This window comes from Trichoplusia ni, chromosome 7 (genome assembly GCF_003590095.1).
Source record: "Trichoplusia ni isolate ovarian cell line Hi5 chromosome 7, tn1, whole genome shotgun sequence".
NCBI classification, from domain to species: Eukaryota; Metazoa; Arthropoda; class Insecta; order Lepidoptera; family Noctuidae; genus Trichoplusia; species Trichoplusia ni.
In genome coordinates this window covers 8,722,789-8,739,513 of record NC_039484.1, presented here as the reverse complement: position 1 = coordinate 8,739,513, position 16,725 = coordinate 8,722,789, and the positions used below count along the sequence as shown (strand labels likewise).

The window sequence follows — 16,725 nt, the reverse complement described above, 5'->3', positions numbered from 1 at the left end:
ACGTTCGCTCACTTTCAAATCGGTAATTGATTGCACGCTTGTTTTCTAAGCTAACTACGGTTGTTTGTGTATTTGCGATAGAAAAACAAAAACATATTTTTTTTATGTTCTAACACCCTACTTAATAAATTGGTGTTCTTGGTAAAGAATGTTTGCGTATTAAACATTATTTTAATAATAAAATATGTAATTAATATTAACGAATATCACAAACATATAAATTAATCATTATGCATTTCTGTGTTTAGGTTTACTGATTTGGAGCCCTACACCAATTACAACGTGACCTTCTACGTTCGGGACAGCAAGTCCAACAAGACATATGCCTCTATGAAATACGTGAATACTACTACGGGAGAAGGAGGTAAAAAATAATTGAGATAACTTTAACAAGAGAAACTAATTCGCACGATAGATTTAAACTTTAATGATTTCCATGCACTATGTAAAATTGCTACGTGACAAACCTTGTTCCCGTTATACATGAAGATTGTTTAGTTCCATTGATAAATAAAACAGGAATCTTTAAAATTGCAAGCGATTTTGATGGACATCAATCAGCATTAATTCTGTAATTGTATCAGTTCGTTGAATCTAAAACTTTTACCATAAATGATTACAAACATATTAAAGAATTACACTCCAGTAATGCAATAATCAAGAACTTTTATATTACCATCTCATCAATATGTTATGTTTCGTATGTACCCCAGTCCCATCCCCGCCCGTGCACCTGACGGTCCGGCAGCTGATCGGGCGCCACATCAGCCTGCTGTGGGACCGGCCGCAGCAGCCGCGCGGCGTCATCCGCTACTACACGCTGTACCACGCGCCGCCGCTGCCGCCCAGGCAGAAGGTCATCGCCGCCGACGGACTCAAGACCATGTCGGTGGATGTCGAAGGGTTCTATATACCCAATAATAATTATTCCTTCTGGGTGAGATTTGCTGTACTTTTGTACTTTTAAGTAAATTAAGGACTAGAAAAATATAATATTTTAATAATACTGTTTGGTACATTTTAGGGTACGAGTTAGTCTCTCTTAATAGAGTTAATATGCTAAAATAATATGTCGTTTGCTGTAGACGAATAAATATTATTTTATTATTGACATTTAGGTCGTACATAAGATTTTACATATATAATTTGAGTGTTTTTCCTGCGAAAGAAAGTTTGTATTACAATTACGGTTATATGTATAAAAAAATAAACAAATTCACTTCAAAATCTGGACATGCCATTCACATATGGACAATATGGATTCTACGTAATTTTATCTGTATTTATATAGTAATATTATAATATCTTAATCGATTTCTCAGGTGACGGCTTCAAACGGTGCATTCACATCGAACTCGTCAGAAGTACTAAACATAACATTCGACCCGGCTAATGACGTAGACGACCTGGTGAACGCCAGCATGACGCACCTGAACCAAAGCGCGGTGTACATCGTGTGGCATCAGATCCGCAACGTGGACGGGTACGAGGTACAGGTGAGGCTGCCGCCGGACTACGCGATCAGAGAGCCGATACATGTGAAGACTACTAATGTTACATGTAAGTTGTATTTACTTTTGTATGATTTTTGGACAAAATCAACTTTATGGTAAGGGAAAAGCCTAATTTAAAGCTTACCTGTCGTTTTTATCAAGATATTTACGCTGTGGAGTTTTTGTTTGCATTTCTTCTTCACAGATAGATCACTTAGGAAGAGGTGGAGGGCTATACGGGGTGTTATGATAATCGTTATTATAACATTCAAAAAGTGCTACTTAGAGGACTTACTTAGTCTAAAACATAATTAAGTTCTACATTTAGATGTATTTGTTTTCCTTAAAATAATAATCGTTTTAATTCCCCAGTGACCGACATTCCACCGGGCATTCTTACATTCATCGACATTAAGGCCTACAAGAACAAGATCTTCGGCTACCCGTTCACGATCCCACTTCGTACTGAAGGCGAGAAAGACGAGACATTGAACTTCACAGCGATCCTATCTAAAGACAAGAAGACAACGGTCCAAGTAGTGTGGTCGCCACCTATAGGCTCACGTTACAAGAATAAAGAGTTGGAATATGAAGTACATTACACTAATATGATACGTAGGACTAACCCCGGAGAAATGTCCAATGGTGAGTCTTTTAATTTTCATTTGTTTTTAGCATTTTACTTGTGTAGTGTAGCGAATTTGTACCTTACGTGTTTGAATTAAAGTGCTTTTGTTCGAAGTTATCGAAGCGATGTTCGAGCTGTTTATTCTATCGAAAACTTCATATTAGTGTAATATTTATTTATATAATAATTTATTTATAATAATTTTTTAGATCATAAATGTCTCCTAGCTAGTAGACTTTGTAAGATACAATATTTAATTAAGCAATATAAAGGGAGTTTTACTTAGCTTCATATTTTTTTTCCACTGAAATAAAGATTTTAATAACCAAAATAAACTTTGTTTTCAGACACTCGTATCATCACAAAGAACACTAGCGTGTTGATCGAGGGCTTGCACGCGTGCGAGAGCTACGTGTTCACAGTGGGCCTGCGTAACGGACCGCTCGCTAACTTCGTAGAGATCATCACAAGGGAGAATGCTAAGTATGTATCCGATAAAGTACCCAGTACACCAATCTTGGGTTTTGAAATCTAAGTACTAAGCAATAAGGTTTCACTTTCGTTGCAGTACATTCTGATTTTGTCGGTCTAGTTTTGCCTTTATACATACTTAAATAGATCTTCAGCAATATGAATAACCATCTGTATTTTTTTATATTAGAGCTCCTGTGAAGAATTTGCGCGTGGATTACAACGAGGACAAGGCAGAGATGAGAATAATGTGGGACGCCAACTGCAACGCGTTGAAGAAACCTGCCACATATTTGGTGAGTAGTATCCTGATTCGAGACCAGAAACAGTGAGTTAGGCTGACGGATAGATACTTAATAATAATCGAACTAATTCCTTTATTTTTGTGAGTTTCTTAATCTGTGTTGCATTTACTTTTTATGGAACTTCCTTATTATTTGTTTACTTATTAAGTATGTACTTCTTTTATATATTTACTTATTTACATAACCTTCTACACAGTCGTTACTTACCTACCTTTTGTTTTAGTTGGACATCACCGAGCTGACTAACGACAAAAAGAGTCACTACGAGCTGTTGCCGTCGAAGGCGTCGAGCTACTCGCACGTCATCGTCAATGTACCGGTCGGCGGCAGATATAAAATCTGTGTTAAAGTAAGTATTAACTGAAACTCCAAATATAACTTTGTACTGGAAAGTTCATTTATTTTGCAGCGTCAAAGTATTTAAATAATGTAGACATTGCAATTTTGAGATCTGGATTCATAATTTCACAACAGGTTTTGCATAGCGATACAGAAATAATGATTGCTCTAAATTTGGATGTGCATATGATTTGAATTTTAATAAAACCTCTACAAGGGTTAAATTCATTCACGAAGAAAAGAAGGTTGAATTAAGACGAAACAGTTCGACTCGCGACACCAACACCGCCGCATTAGATTACGATTTAAAACTATTTCGTTTGTAAATACATTATACGACAGAAAATATGGTTGAAGAACCCTTCGTTATTTGTAGGTGAACGTGGAGTCAGCCGCGGAGTCGTGTGTGTCGGCCCGCAGCCTGCAGCTGCAGCCGCCCAGCGGCGTGCTGGCGTGGCTGTCGCCCAACGGACACGTCATGGTCAGCTGGGACGACACGCCGCATCACAAGTAACATGATCTATATTACTTATTGTTATCACTTCATTATATCTGTAGATTCGCCTTATTTAACCCTCCTCTGGACTTCGATGTATTTGTTCAGATCAAAATTCGCTAGATCAGTCCAGTCTCTCTACTACTTTGTAATGTTATGTAGATTTTTGTTTTTTTTATACCTTAAAATATTCAAGCCTAAAGTAGATTACTTTTGAACGGTCCGACAGTTTTATTACAACAAATACAGGCTTCAGTCAAAGTACCAAAACTGATTTAACAAAAAAATTCCAGATATCAATACGAAATCATAGTCTCAGAGAAAATGTTCCCTGAAGACTTGCTCCACCCTACTGAAGACATGAAGCTGGTTAAAGCGGAGATGTCGCCGCGGCTGGTGACGGTGTCTGATGACGTCACGGGCCCCGTGTACGTGGGCGTGAGGACCGTGACCCCGGACGGGTACTACAGCGACCTCAGCGAGGTACACACCTTGCAGATGGAGGGTGAGTACAGAAGTAGTAAGTATTGAGTTTTAGTTTTTTTTTTTTTACTTTTATTTATTTTTTTTTCCTTCATTTGGTTGATAATGTTTTTAGTCTTTTAGTTGTTTTGAATTATGTTTTTTAGTTTTGATTTTTGAATTTTAGATGTAATAAAAAATGTTGCCTTATATGTTTTAAGGCGTTGTTAATTATAAGTCAGAATTATGTATCATTCATATAATTAATTTTAAATAAATAGCCCATTAAAATAGTATTAGGAACTTTAGTTAAGCCAGCTATTTTATGCGTTTAGCGAGGTCTTATGTTTTATCTTATGCCTTGATGAGGCTATGCGTATTGAACCGTGACGTCTGTTCTTGCAACGAGAGTTACGTTCCTGTTTTCAAAGCCCTAATCACTAATCTTACTTCAAAGTATGTTGCGTGTGTAGTTGCAAGCTTGGAGTTGGCCGTATTACCATGTATCACGTATCTGTAGGCTCTGAGCCGGAGCAGCCGGCGGCCCTGCGCGCCATGTGGTGGGGCTGGGGCCTGGCGCTGGCGGGCGCGGCGGCGCTGGGCGGCGCGCTGCTGCACGTGCTGCTGCGCCACCGCCGCCTCGCGCGCTCCTTCCTCAGGTTCACCGCGCACACGCCGCGCTACGACAGCCGCCGCGGGCAGGCCATCATACAGGAGAACGGTGGGTGTGGGGGGGGGTACAGATAGCCGGCTGGTATAAGCCAACACCCAAAACCACTGTGCTTGACGTATCGTGATTTCGATCACTGTGTATGACAAGCATTTGTGTAGCTCACCAATGCGTGTTCTAATTATGGTTGTATGTGAAACTTCCCGAAACACAAGAAGGGGGGGGGGGGACACAGATAACCGACTGATATACGAAACCACCCCGAAACCCACTGTGCTTCACGTGTCATGGGTTCGATAGTTAGGACAAGCATGTGCATGATCCACTAATGCGTTTGGTAATTCTGGTTGTGTATATGTATGTGACTTATAAGTTTGCTGACGTGCTGTGGATTCAATCACCGAGTAAGACAAGCATTTGTAAGTCTATTTGTGTGCGACTTAAATGTTTACATTACAATAGGAACACCCAAAACACAGGATTTTTAATTAGTGCGGAAATCCTGAAAACAAACCATCAAAAAACTAACCATCCACATGAAAAGAAGGGGAAAAGAAGCCTTTATTCTGTAAATAAACAGAATTAAATCCATACACATTCACAACAAACATATCAGACTTCACAATTAAATAAAACGCATAATACAGTGAAAAACTTATTTTTATATAAAAACCATGTAAATATCCGTGCTAATATAATACGTTTGTGTCCAGATGATGACGACGTGCCTCCAATCCACGGGTTCTCGGACGACGAGCCGCTTGTGATCGCGTGAGCCTGCGACCAAATGTGATGTAACCGTGATCTTGTCATATAAATAGTATTTATTTTTTCATAAAAAAAAAATCGTAAGATAAATTTTAGTATGCTTATAAATAAATTCTTGTAACCGAAGAACAGTAAGTAGTAGATATGTGGTACAATTCCTTTAACCAGTTTTCTAGATGAAGCTTCGTACCTCAGTTGAACACATGCTTTTAGTCAAAAGTGAACCTTATCTTCATTACTGTAATGTTGATTTTGTATCGACATCTCAACATCGTACCATAAATAGATTTGTATAAAAGGTTCTCGTAATTTGTAATAGTAAATTTGAAAATTATTAACCACATACAAGCTCAACTTATTTCTATTAGTATTACTGTTCTTTGATCACTATAGTCAAAAATATTATTAGTAATGCATTGTGAACTTATTACATAAAATACAAAATAAGTAGAATCACATCGATTGAGCGCATCGATTTGTCCAATTTTAATTATATTTTCATTTGCCCCGAGTATTATTATGTTATTCAGAAACAAATATATTTTAGTTTTAATGTTGTTGCGTACATTTCACTTGTTGACACGACTTAGCCGAATTAGTGTCAATGATCTAGTGTCAGTGAAATATTCGCAGCACGACTGACGGGCTGTAAATGGTAAGACTTGTTAATTTATGTTTATTATCTTTTTAAAGACATAAGTGTTATAAACAGTGTTTGTTTGCCGCTCTCGGGATAACGAGTCAAATCTGACAAACATTTGAAAAGGAATAAGAATGTAAAATGACATTCCATCTACGAAATCGCAAGGTTTGTCGTCATAACGTGACAGGGTCAATCGCGATTAGTTAACCAATGCAGCTTCTATAAAACCAAGAGCGGTAAATTAATACGTAAGTATATCGAAATCGTTGTAGATAGACATGAACAATTCTCATTTCATTATAATAATTCGGCACCAAAGAATATAAGTACAACTTTAAAGGATACTAACAACTACGCTGAACTAAGGGCCTACAACACCTTTTAAAGACTTGTGTTATTGGAGAGAGATGGCGTTCTACGCTATGTAGTGCGCTTTCTCGCTTCCACAATAGCTACAGTCTGTCTTGAGTTCGTGGTAGGTGCTGTTATACATTATCTAGGATCTCGACATTCCCATTGTGTTTGTGTAGTGTTTTTTTTTACTTTAGTTCCTATGGACGTTATAGTGCCGCGTCATCTTATTTGACCAGTCTTGTGAAATTGTTAAGTTATCGTTAAATGGCTGGACTCATATATTATGTAAACTATGAAAATAAATGTAATAAATATATTAAAAGTCCAGTTTTTTAGTTTTATTGTCTATAGAAATGCTGATAACCCCATGAAGCTTTGAACGTACTAGGCGATTTAATTATAAATACCAATGACTTGCATTATAATACGTTAAATTATTGTTCGATATAAACGTGTTGATTGAGCTTTTAAACCTATTTAGCGTAAAGCTAATTTAGCAAAAAACATCGAAACTAATATTTGACTTCTTATGTCATTCACTAGGCTTCTTCGGGGTTGTTCCATAATGTTACAAATGATAACTGTCATGGAGTAGCCAATAAACAATACAGCGTAATATTATTCTTTTCTTATAACGATAACTAAGTTTAACCTGTACCTTATGCGTCGTCTATAACGCTGATCGCTTGCATTACCCAGTCGTGTACAGGCAGTATCACCAGTGTGCTGTCTCTCGACACGGCAACGCCCACCGCGACTAAGTGATCGTGCATGTCGCACAAAAGAGAGCCGCCTATACCAGTCTAAAAGAAAAATAAACATTTTAAATAGTGTACAAAGAGATTCACAACATCTCTTGTCTTTTTGAGACGACATTAAATGTTCGCTCTCGTTTGCAAATGCATCGGGATTTCAGTATTTTGTGTTGGTGCCAATGGCACGTATGGTTTGCACTGATTCCAGGCGGTGAAGGTCCATCGGTATCGGTACGAAAGAGATTTAACCTTTCTAAAATAGTGACATAGACGAAGAAATTCGCAAATAATCACATTTGGAATACAATAAGTAGCGATCCGTTTGGGTCCGAACTATTCGTCTGATCCCGATAAATACCTACGCGAAAAAAAAACCCGTTGCATTATTTAAATACTAATCACCCTTACAAAAATTATAAAAACAATTGATGAAAATCAAAACTACGCTTGCTTTTGCTGTTTGATAACTCACCACTGTGCTCCTAGCTTGTACAGATGCGCAAAACGCGTCGGCCGGTAAGTTGGCTCCGTTGAGCGACAGGCGTCCGTTACACGTATGGACCGACGCCCGTTGCCACCGGGATTGCGGACGCATTGCTAACGTAAAACAGATTTGTTGTATCGGACGTTTGCAGCAGCAGTATTGTTTGGAGTCGATTTCATGATTCGTTATGGGCAGTTTAAAAGTGACTTAGTAAATAAATAAAAATGATCTTGATTTCACGGATAGCGGATTGGTAGGACACCACGCCAAAACCTTAGTGCGCGATGTATCGCGGGTTCAATCTACGTGCGTAGGAAAAGTGTTTTTCTGGTCCACGAATGCTGGGTGACTTGAATTTTTGTAAAACCACGCTAAACAAGGATTAAATGCGCATACGTTCATCAAAAGCCTACGGTGGACAAACGCTAGTGTGAAGGCGGCCTTAAGATACCGTTACAGCTATTGAAACTTAGCAGTTTAGTATTTGTATGTAGGTGTTGTCGTTACCTTGATCGAATCCACCCCAACCAACGAACAAGCACTCGTCACCCATCTTAGGGTTATCGAGGCAAGCTGGCTGAATGTTCACTCCCAGTTTTACAGGATTCTTCCAGTACTGTAATAATACCATAAAAATATGTTATGCTTAGTGAGACCTTTACATCTATCACAGAATACAGATTCACAGAAAATCAAGACTGTTTGAGGTTAACTCAAATTCTATAAACTCTAATTTTTGACTGACTGCCTTTATAGCACTTATTCGTTTGACGATGAAAATACATAATAGAACAAATAAATATAAGCAGAACTATAGGTACATAGTTTAATGCATTTATGTTTTTTTTAAGAATGAAGCATGGACACGACTCACCAATATAGCCAAATTGTTACTCAGCTCTCCATTTTTGTATTTGGGATGTAGGCTGTAGGAAATGACTCGGCTCTTCAACCGCGACCTTTCATTGAGGTTCCAAAGTCCAACGATCACACTGATGTCACCGGGAGCACTCCTAATAAGACAACGAATTATTAATTACCTATAATTATGACTGTTAATTTCATACGCAAGTAAAGTAATTTAGAAGGTTGCGGAATTAATACGTAAAAGATGATGACGATGTGTAGGTAATGTATAAACATCATTCCAGAGAATTAATTTATTGCTTAACCTTTTTTTTAATCAGATGACGCCAAACAGTATACAATAATAAATAGATTTAAGAAAATAAAAACCCTCGTTTTTAAATGTCACTCGATTCAAATTTTATAAAAATCGTTCTAGCCCTTTTTATAGTTCTAAATTGCATTGTCATCGGGTTTGAAATCCCCCTGAAAATTTCAGCCTGCTTAGCTTATCGGAAAGTGCCTCAAAATTGAGTTGCAAAAATCTAACCGGAACGACAAGCAAACAAACGAGAAAAGTGAGTGTTTAAAAATGTGGTAAAATACATGAACATATGAGGAACCAGTATCATAATCGACTTTTATAGAGATATTTACCTGTGGACGCAATCTGCAGCTGTAATCACAGCCTTAGGGTGTATAAGGGTAGCATAGCACTGGACAATATTGAACCGACGAGTAGGCACTACCATTGCAAGCCAGGGATGCGATCCATTCGTCGTATCGATTATTTGTTTTCCTGTAATAAACAATTAAATCTATATTACCTATTTGCTTAACTGGGTCACGATAATTCCCCTATGTTATACGGAAAAATAATGTACATATTGATACGGCTAGAATTAAAATTGATATTAATTAATGCTATAAACGGCACATAGCCTTTTCCTTGTGCATAAGTTTGATATGACTCAATATGAAAAATACCTTATGCTGAGGGTTAATTTCATAGATCACATGGGTATTTTAAATAAGTAGTTATTAGCGCTAATAAAAAAAACTAAAATTTATCAAATAGAGATTAACTTACCTTTGCTTTTTAAAAACAACGGTGTAGTTTCCTTCCAGCAATCTCTATACACTTGTCGAGCTTCAAAGTTGTCAACACTTGATTCAGAACTTGCATCATAAGGTTTATTTACCAAGGGTTCTTTACTATCATCCTCTGTGAAGCTCTCAGTTGTGGTCGTTCGTGGTCGCGGCTGCTTTGTCATAGTCTTCATAATGTTGTTCAGTTTAAAATCTTGTAACACATTGAAATCCGGTTTGGAATGGTAGCTTATAGTGTGGCTTTCTGGATTACTGGACTCGTCTGAAGCCGTTGATAATTTCTGCGGTTTTCCGCGTGGTCTGGTTTTTTTAGTATTACCTGTAATAAATATTTTAATGTAAAACATTGGAATTAGTATATGCTTAAAAGTATCACACACTTTTCAAAGTAAAAAAACTTTTCAAATGAAAATTAACCGCTATTTAAGTGAAAGCTTACCTATTCTAGGATCAATAGTAGAGTATCCGAATGTGCCACTGTTGTTATCTTCGTAGTCATCATTTCCTACGTACCCAGGGGTCTGGGTGAAGCCAAAATTCCAGTCAGATGGCCTCCGACCGATATCGGAATACAGACCAGTTAGTCCCGGCTTCGGCAACTCAGAGACATAATCATCACTTTCGTCACCCGAATCATACTCATATCTCGTACTAATCGATTCTTGTTTGTTTTTATTACTATGTTTAGTATTTTTCACATTCCAGTAAGGATCATCGTATTCGTAATCCGGTGATTCAATCTTTGTTAGTGTTGTTGGTTTTGATTTGTGGCTATGTCCGTATTTACGCTGCTTCAGGTTATTCCTTTGCCTCTGATTGGTGCTTTCGTGGTTTGATCTCTTAGGTCGTTTCATTTTCTTCAGGGTGTCAGGGAATATGATTTTTGTCTCATCTTTGTTTTTGTCATGTAACGGCAGGATACAGCACACCATGTTGTGTTCAGTGAAGTACGCTCTCTTCAGGTTTCTATTTGAGAAAATAAGATCAATTATTGAAATAAACAATGTGGTTTTTATAAATAACTAAGTAGGAATTGAATAAATATGCAATGGAACTATTACTTAAAAATAATTGATTAGTGAACACTGTGTTATTATTTTATTATGGAATATGAATATTGAGACGAAACTTTACATTTTGTTAAAATAATCATCCACTTACTTGTTATTATAAACGGTTCCATTTTTACGATAACATTCCGCTTTTTTGATAAAACTGCAAATACTCTCCGATTCACTTTCTTTGTAATTAATATTAAAAGATATTTTATCATTGTATAACACAGGACTTTTTGTAGAGTTAGTTTTAGAACTATTTTTGTTTTGCATTGACGTCGGCGAACTAGTACTAGTGTTAATTAAATACTTCCACACAAAGTTATCATTTTCGGGGAATTTGAAAACAAATTTGTCCCCTATTTCATCTGGCGACTCGTTAAGTTCCTCCACAGATTGTTGATCTGAAATACTCGCGCCATCAGTTTTTTTCTTTTCTTGTTCAGGCCACTTGACTACATTATCAGCAAATTCGGCACTGGTTTTGTCCTCGATATTTTTATTATTTTTATTGTCAACGAATTCTTCAACATTATTTATCAAATTATCATCTCTAAAAACAATTTTTGCACTTTCGTCCGTATCAAATTCAGTCAATCGTTCGAACTTCGGAGGCGGAGGCCGCACTTCTTGGAATTTAGCTAATTTGTCATTTAACCACCAAAATTCACCGTTTAATTGGCCAACACAGAATTTAAAAATAATAAATTGTATAAAAAATTGTAAGAGCATTGTTAATGTGATGCTGTGCTCGTTTGTTAGATAATTTGGTTCAAATGCAGGATGTTGCACTGCACACTGGTTGCAATATTGTCGTGCGATTTCTAGATAATGCGTCGGCTATTATTCAGGTTCAATTACGCTATCCGCGATCATTGCGTTATGTTCCCGCACACGTCCTGTGACTGTAATTTTATGTCGAGCACTGGACCGGCCGGCGTTTGTTTTGTTATTACTAATAGACGCGTTTATTTTATGATTAATACGCACTCGTAGCCTTGTCGGAGTAGAGTGATGTTAGTATCATTAGGTTCCAGTAATTAACAAATTAATTTCGTGAATTCGTGATGTTATGCATTGCTTATATATTTTTTAAGTTTTCTCTTGTGATTTTTTTTAAAGCTACAATTTATTTAGGTTTGATATTAGGATTCAATTTGTTGAATCGTGTGTGAGATAATGGACGGTTAACTAATAGCATCGGATACTATGCCCGTATTTCAAAGTACAGCTAATTGATTATTTATGCCATATTATGATTAGCATATGAGGAAATATGCAGAAAAATATGAATAATCACTATCTCAGTTAGTGCTAAACAGAAACAAGATAACATAAACGTCCCTGACATAAATATGTGTAAATGCACAAACAAATAATGAATCATTGTTCTGAGATTCTTCTGGATATTATTTACTCAGAAATTTATTCTATCTACAGCGATATGTAGACAATTTTAAATCATATAAGATTATATTTTTATCTTAAATTATATTAAGACTACAGAAGCTGATAGTATGTTTTATAATCTACGGAACGCAAAAACGTAAAAAATGATGCTAGTTTTTGATACATAAATTATATTTTTTCGTCTCTTAATATCCCAAACAACAACAGCCTATTTCATCACTTACCCAATATACTTCACCCCCAACCCCTGGAGACGTACCTCGTACAAAACCTCAATCATAGATCGATCTATTTTCCGTACGTAACGCGCATACGGTGACAAATTGGGTTACGTCTCCGTCCCTCGCCAACTTCCAAAGTCCTGATAAGAGTTACTCTAAAAACTTCCTGCAGTTTCCAAATTGATTTCAATCGAAACTAGAAACTTAGTGCCGGCACGATAACTTAGTTGTACCAACTAACAGGAATTTGTTTTCTAGTATTCATTAAACTTTTGCAGCTGTTATTCGCTGAGCCATTCGAGTGGAACTGATGTTTGGAGTAATGAACATGATAATTGAACACGAAGTTTCATCGGGAATCGGGAATAAAAGAGGTTTTTCTGAAAGGTATAAAATAATGTTCTATTTTATTTGTTAGAGTTTCGGGATTAAAATCGTGCGTGTTTTTAATAAACATTTTATATAATTCCGTCTTAGTTAAAAATGTAGAATGTGTTTAAAACAATACATGTTTATCTTTTACTGGAAAACATAAAATATGTGTGCATGATCTAATGTTAGATCATCATCGTATTGAATTAGTTTTCAATTGAATGAAATGTTTAATTATAGTTTACTTTCTCTAAAAAAACTAATTTGACAAACATTTCGGCGTCCGTTTAATCATTTTAAATACGTTTTGTTCTTTACAACTACGCCTACGACTATCTTCTAAAGTAATAAAAAGAGTTCGGCTCTAAACCATGTAGGTAGTGTGCTTCCACAACTGCAATTATATAACTTTGCGACGTAGTGGTGGATCCCAGGGTCTCGATTCTGCAAGTTTGAAATTATTCATTGTATTGATCTTTAGTGTACCGTCCCATACAACATTTTTAATTATTGTGTAGGAAAAATGCTTAAGAGAATACGAAAAGTGTCATTTTAAGCTAATTTTCATTAATTTATCGGCCATTGTAAATAGCAGAATTGGGGCCCGGGTCATCTTGCAATGACAGTACAATAATGACTCCCAAGCGTCAAATGCAAGTGACCTTCATTGGGTACATTAAGATTGATATCTTCCGCAACCGTTCGGAAAGTATTGCAACGAAGTGATGAATAAATGTTCCACTGTTCCTTAATTGAATGATTACAGGAAAATTACTCACAGGCTGACACAGTGCAGTTACAGATTCAGGAAGTTAAAATAATGGTGGTAAAATGGAAATTAGAGTTGGTAGAGCACAGCTAGAGTTATTCGATTTGTAATTTCTAAATCGATCATCTAATTTTATCCAAAAAACTAATTTTAATTTTGTCCTCTTTCGGGGGAAGAAATGGGTAGTGTCAGACTCTTACTGTGTATGGCAATGTGTTGTAATCCTTCATGCTTGCGCCATTTGCTCCTTGAGGTTACTGTTAAGTACCTATTGAATTTTCAGAGTCCTTCATTGTGAGGTTACTAGATGACTCTGTAATAAAATGATTATATTTTCAACAGCGAAAACTGTCTTTCAACTTATTTACGTAGAACGCCTTTCTCCTTCTCCTTTTGAAAGGAACGGGGAGATCTGAAATAACAATATTTACGTTATCTCATATTTGTTTATTGTAAAACATTTCAAGGCAAAGGCGAGGGGTATTCAGTTCGTTCAATGCAATTAGAATGAAGCTCGCTTTGCGATTTACGTTCCGGTCACTGAGGAAAATTGCACTTAGTTTTTCTAACATTCTCTTACATTCAAGGAGTTCCTTTAACAAGGCTGTTTTCCAGATCTTCTCTGTGGAGGTCTTATGCAGGTGTACTTTAAAGTCAATTGTTAAGTTTAAGCGTAGATAAAGAAAACGTAGCAACTATCCTACGTTCTGTAAGTCTAGGATATGCGAGATTTTTAGTACGCCGACATTTATTTATGGTTAGTAAAGATTGGATTTGAATGGCACGTGAATATCGCAGTTGTGATTATAAGACGCATAGCTAATATGTTCGTTATACCCATAGAAATCTAAATAACAAGGTAATAGAAATGGCATACACCGCGGCGATCTATCGAAACGCATGTCGCCGGTGGGCGGGGCTTCAACACATTCACAGCAAATAACTACGCAATCACGCACACATTAACATCGAGAAGACCAAGCAAATAACACTAGGCCGTATGTCTAATGCAATAAGGTTGACTTTGTCGTTATATGGATTCACTACCTCACACAGTCATTGCATTTTTTTGCATTAGTTGTAGTGATTACGTAAACTACACTAGGGATTGACTACGGATCCGAAATATAATGAAAGACAAAATTATGAGTGACAATGTTTCTTGTTGTATTCTTCTATGGATTACATTATAATATGTACCTACTTACAAAAAAAAAAATTCGCTAATTGTCGGTTGACAAAAAAAAATATTATTAGGAAATACTTGGTACCTAGGTAGGTTTGGTTTATACGGTGACTTTTTAGTCGTCTTACAAAAGCAGCCCAGTTCATGTATCGAATGACTAGTAAACGTTCATAATAAAAAAATAGGTATTTATGAGATTTGGATAAATTTAAATTGCAATTTTTATTCAATGCTAGGCTATAGCGCATGGCGTACTTTTTGAAACAGTCAGTTGCGAGCGCGGTCCGAGCCGTAAAAATGGAGAGGGGCGCGGGCGGCGGCGGGTGGCAAGTTATCAAGCATGCAACTAATTTCATAGTGTATATTCGGCCTAAGTTGTAGGGTACCAATTTCGTTTACCCGTGGTAGTCATCCACTTGTCTTTTGTATTTATTTGCATCCTGCGGGATTCTGAAATAAAAATATATTCAATAATATGTTCACAAAAACAAATGACTATTAAAATTGTTACTTTTCGTATACAATGTTCATTTTGGATAATTTGTCCGCACTTAACCACATCACTATTTCCGACAGTTTTGTGCGGCCACTACAAATACGATCGCATTGATAAATATTATTTTTCGTTATACATTTCTTTTTTTACAACGGTGCATTTCTGTAAGTCTCTTACTGCAGAGGCAATGATTAGTAAAGAATGCAATTGTTGCAGGATGGTGCGATATAAATATGGTTTATAATGAAGGTTATGTTTTGAAATTTAATTTTGCAATAACATCAATATTACTGCAATAATTTACTTACCGATAAAATATTATCTATTTATTTATGTAATTACACGATGCAGATGAATTTCCAGCCTGAGAAACGCCGCAAAACACCATTTTTAGTGGTTCTTGCTGTGACGACGTTCCGCGAGCGACTGAGCGTAAGTTCGCGCGCTGGTGTCGTCCAGGACACCAGTGTGGCGACAAGGTCACGCGGCGTTGGCACTTCTATTACCTTGTTATTTAGATTTCTATGGTTATACCTATTGCATGTTGCTATTGTCTGATGACATGTCCTTAAGGTTGCAATCACGCCTCCAGTAGATGACCTAACCTATTGTTATTAAATATATTTCATATTAAAATATCAGAATTCTGAAATAAGCCTCACAGACAGAGAATTTAATAAGAACTCTGTATTTCAATAGAAACAAAGCCCAATAGAAGAGTAGACGTAAAAGATTTTTATTTGTCTTATTAAATTTATTTTCCCGGATTGGATCAGGTTTCAAGCTTTTTACACGAAAATGCGGGGCCAATGTCTCGAATGGTTTTCGAGAACATAACGGCGTACCGTTTCGTTCGACAGGGAGATTTGTGCGGGCTTCGTGAGAGCATTCCGAGGGAATGGTCGCCTCGGACGCCTTCCAAATACTTTTAAGGGGACAAGCACAGGGCAGATTAAGAAGGTTTACAAAAGATCTGTAGTCATTAATACCAATGAACACTGTAGAGGAGATTCTTATTCTTTTTATTTGTCGATTCTATCAGATTTATTTTATCAATTACTAATGTTGGTTACCTATTTTCTGTGATTTTGCTGGTGATGTCGTAGCAATTTATGATCAGCAAAAATTTCATAGTTTTAAATGTAAGCAAGTAGCATTCAAGTGTTTGATTTGCAGCATAAATATGTAGGTATACGCCTAACAAGTAACTTATAGCAAAATGTACGGAAATCTTTATATAGTTTAGGCAACATTGTGGTAATTAATACGCATTAGGATTCAGGATAACGTACAAGAATGATGTCTGTTATTTTTTCCTCATAACTCTACAAGACGTGACCTCTTTTACAAGTCTTGAAAAGAAAAACAGAGATTAGAATGAAAATAGAGTTA

General features: G+C 36.6%; 2 protein-coding genes across 4 annotated transcripts in view; one reads left to right on the top strand and one right to left on the bottom strand.

The window, feature by feature from the left end:
- LOC113495973 (40S ribosomal protein S19a) overlaps window positions 1–6,956 on the top strand; it is a 35,968-nt gene extending 29,012 nt beyond the window's left edge. For 2 of the 3 annotated variants that reach the window (XM_026874997.1, XM_026874995.1), the window contains 11 exons: window positions 249–364; window positions 714–937; window positions 1,323–1,560; window positions 1,866–2,138; window positions 2,469–2,604; window positions 2,783–2,888; window positions 3,121–3,246; window positions 3,613–3,746; window positions 4,026–4,252; window positions 4,715–4,915; window positions 5,578–6,956. In XM_026874997.1, coding sequence (XP_026730798.1) covers window positions 249–364; window positions 714–937; window positions 1,323–1,560; window positions 1,866–2,138; window positions 2,469–2,604; window positions 2,783–2,888; window positions 3,121–3,246; window positions 3,613–3,746; window positions 4,026–4,252; window positions 4,715–4,915; window positions 5,578–5,639 — 1,843 coding nt within the window. In that variant the 3' untranslated portion in view covers window positions 5,640–6,956. The remainder of the gene's footprint in view (window positions 1–248; window positions 365–713; window positions 938–1,322; window positions 1,561–1,865; window positions 2,139–2,468; window positions 2,605–2,782; window positions 2,889–3,120; window positions 3,247–3,612; window positions 3,747–4,025; window positions 4,253–4,714; window positions 4,916–5,577) is intronic. The other variant, XM_026874994.1, reaches the window with a different exon arrangement.
- On the bottom strand, window positions 6,806–12,318 carry LOC113495974. The gene is made up of 8 exons (XM_026874999.1): window positions 10,986–12,318; window positions 10,264–10,790; window positions 9,805–10,143; window positions 9,372–9,513; window positions 8,743–8,881; window positions 8,376–8,484; window positions 7,857–7,981; window positions 6,806–7,432 (listed from the first exon to the last, which is right to left on the bottom strand). Exons 1-8 carry the CDS (start codon window positions 11,609–11,611, stop codon window positions 7,289–7,291), a joined length of 2,151 nt encoding a protein of 716 aa, XP_026730800.1. The 5' UTR covers window positions 11,612–12,318; the 3' UTR covers window positions 6,806–7,288.
- Window positions 12,319–16,725: the final 4,407 nt, after the last annotated feature.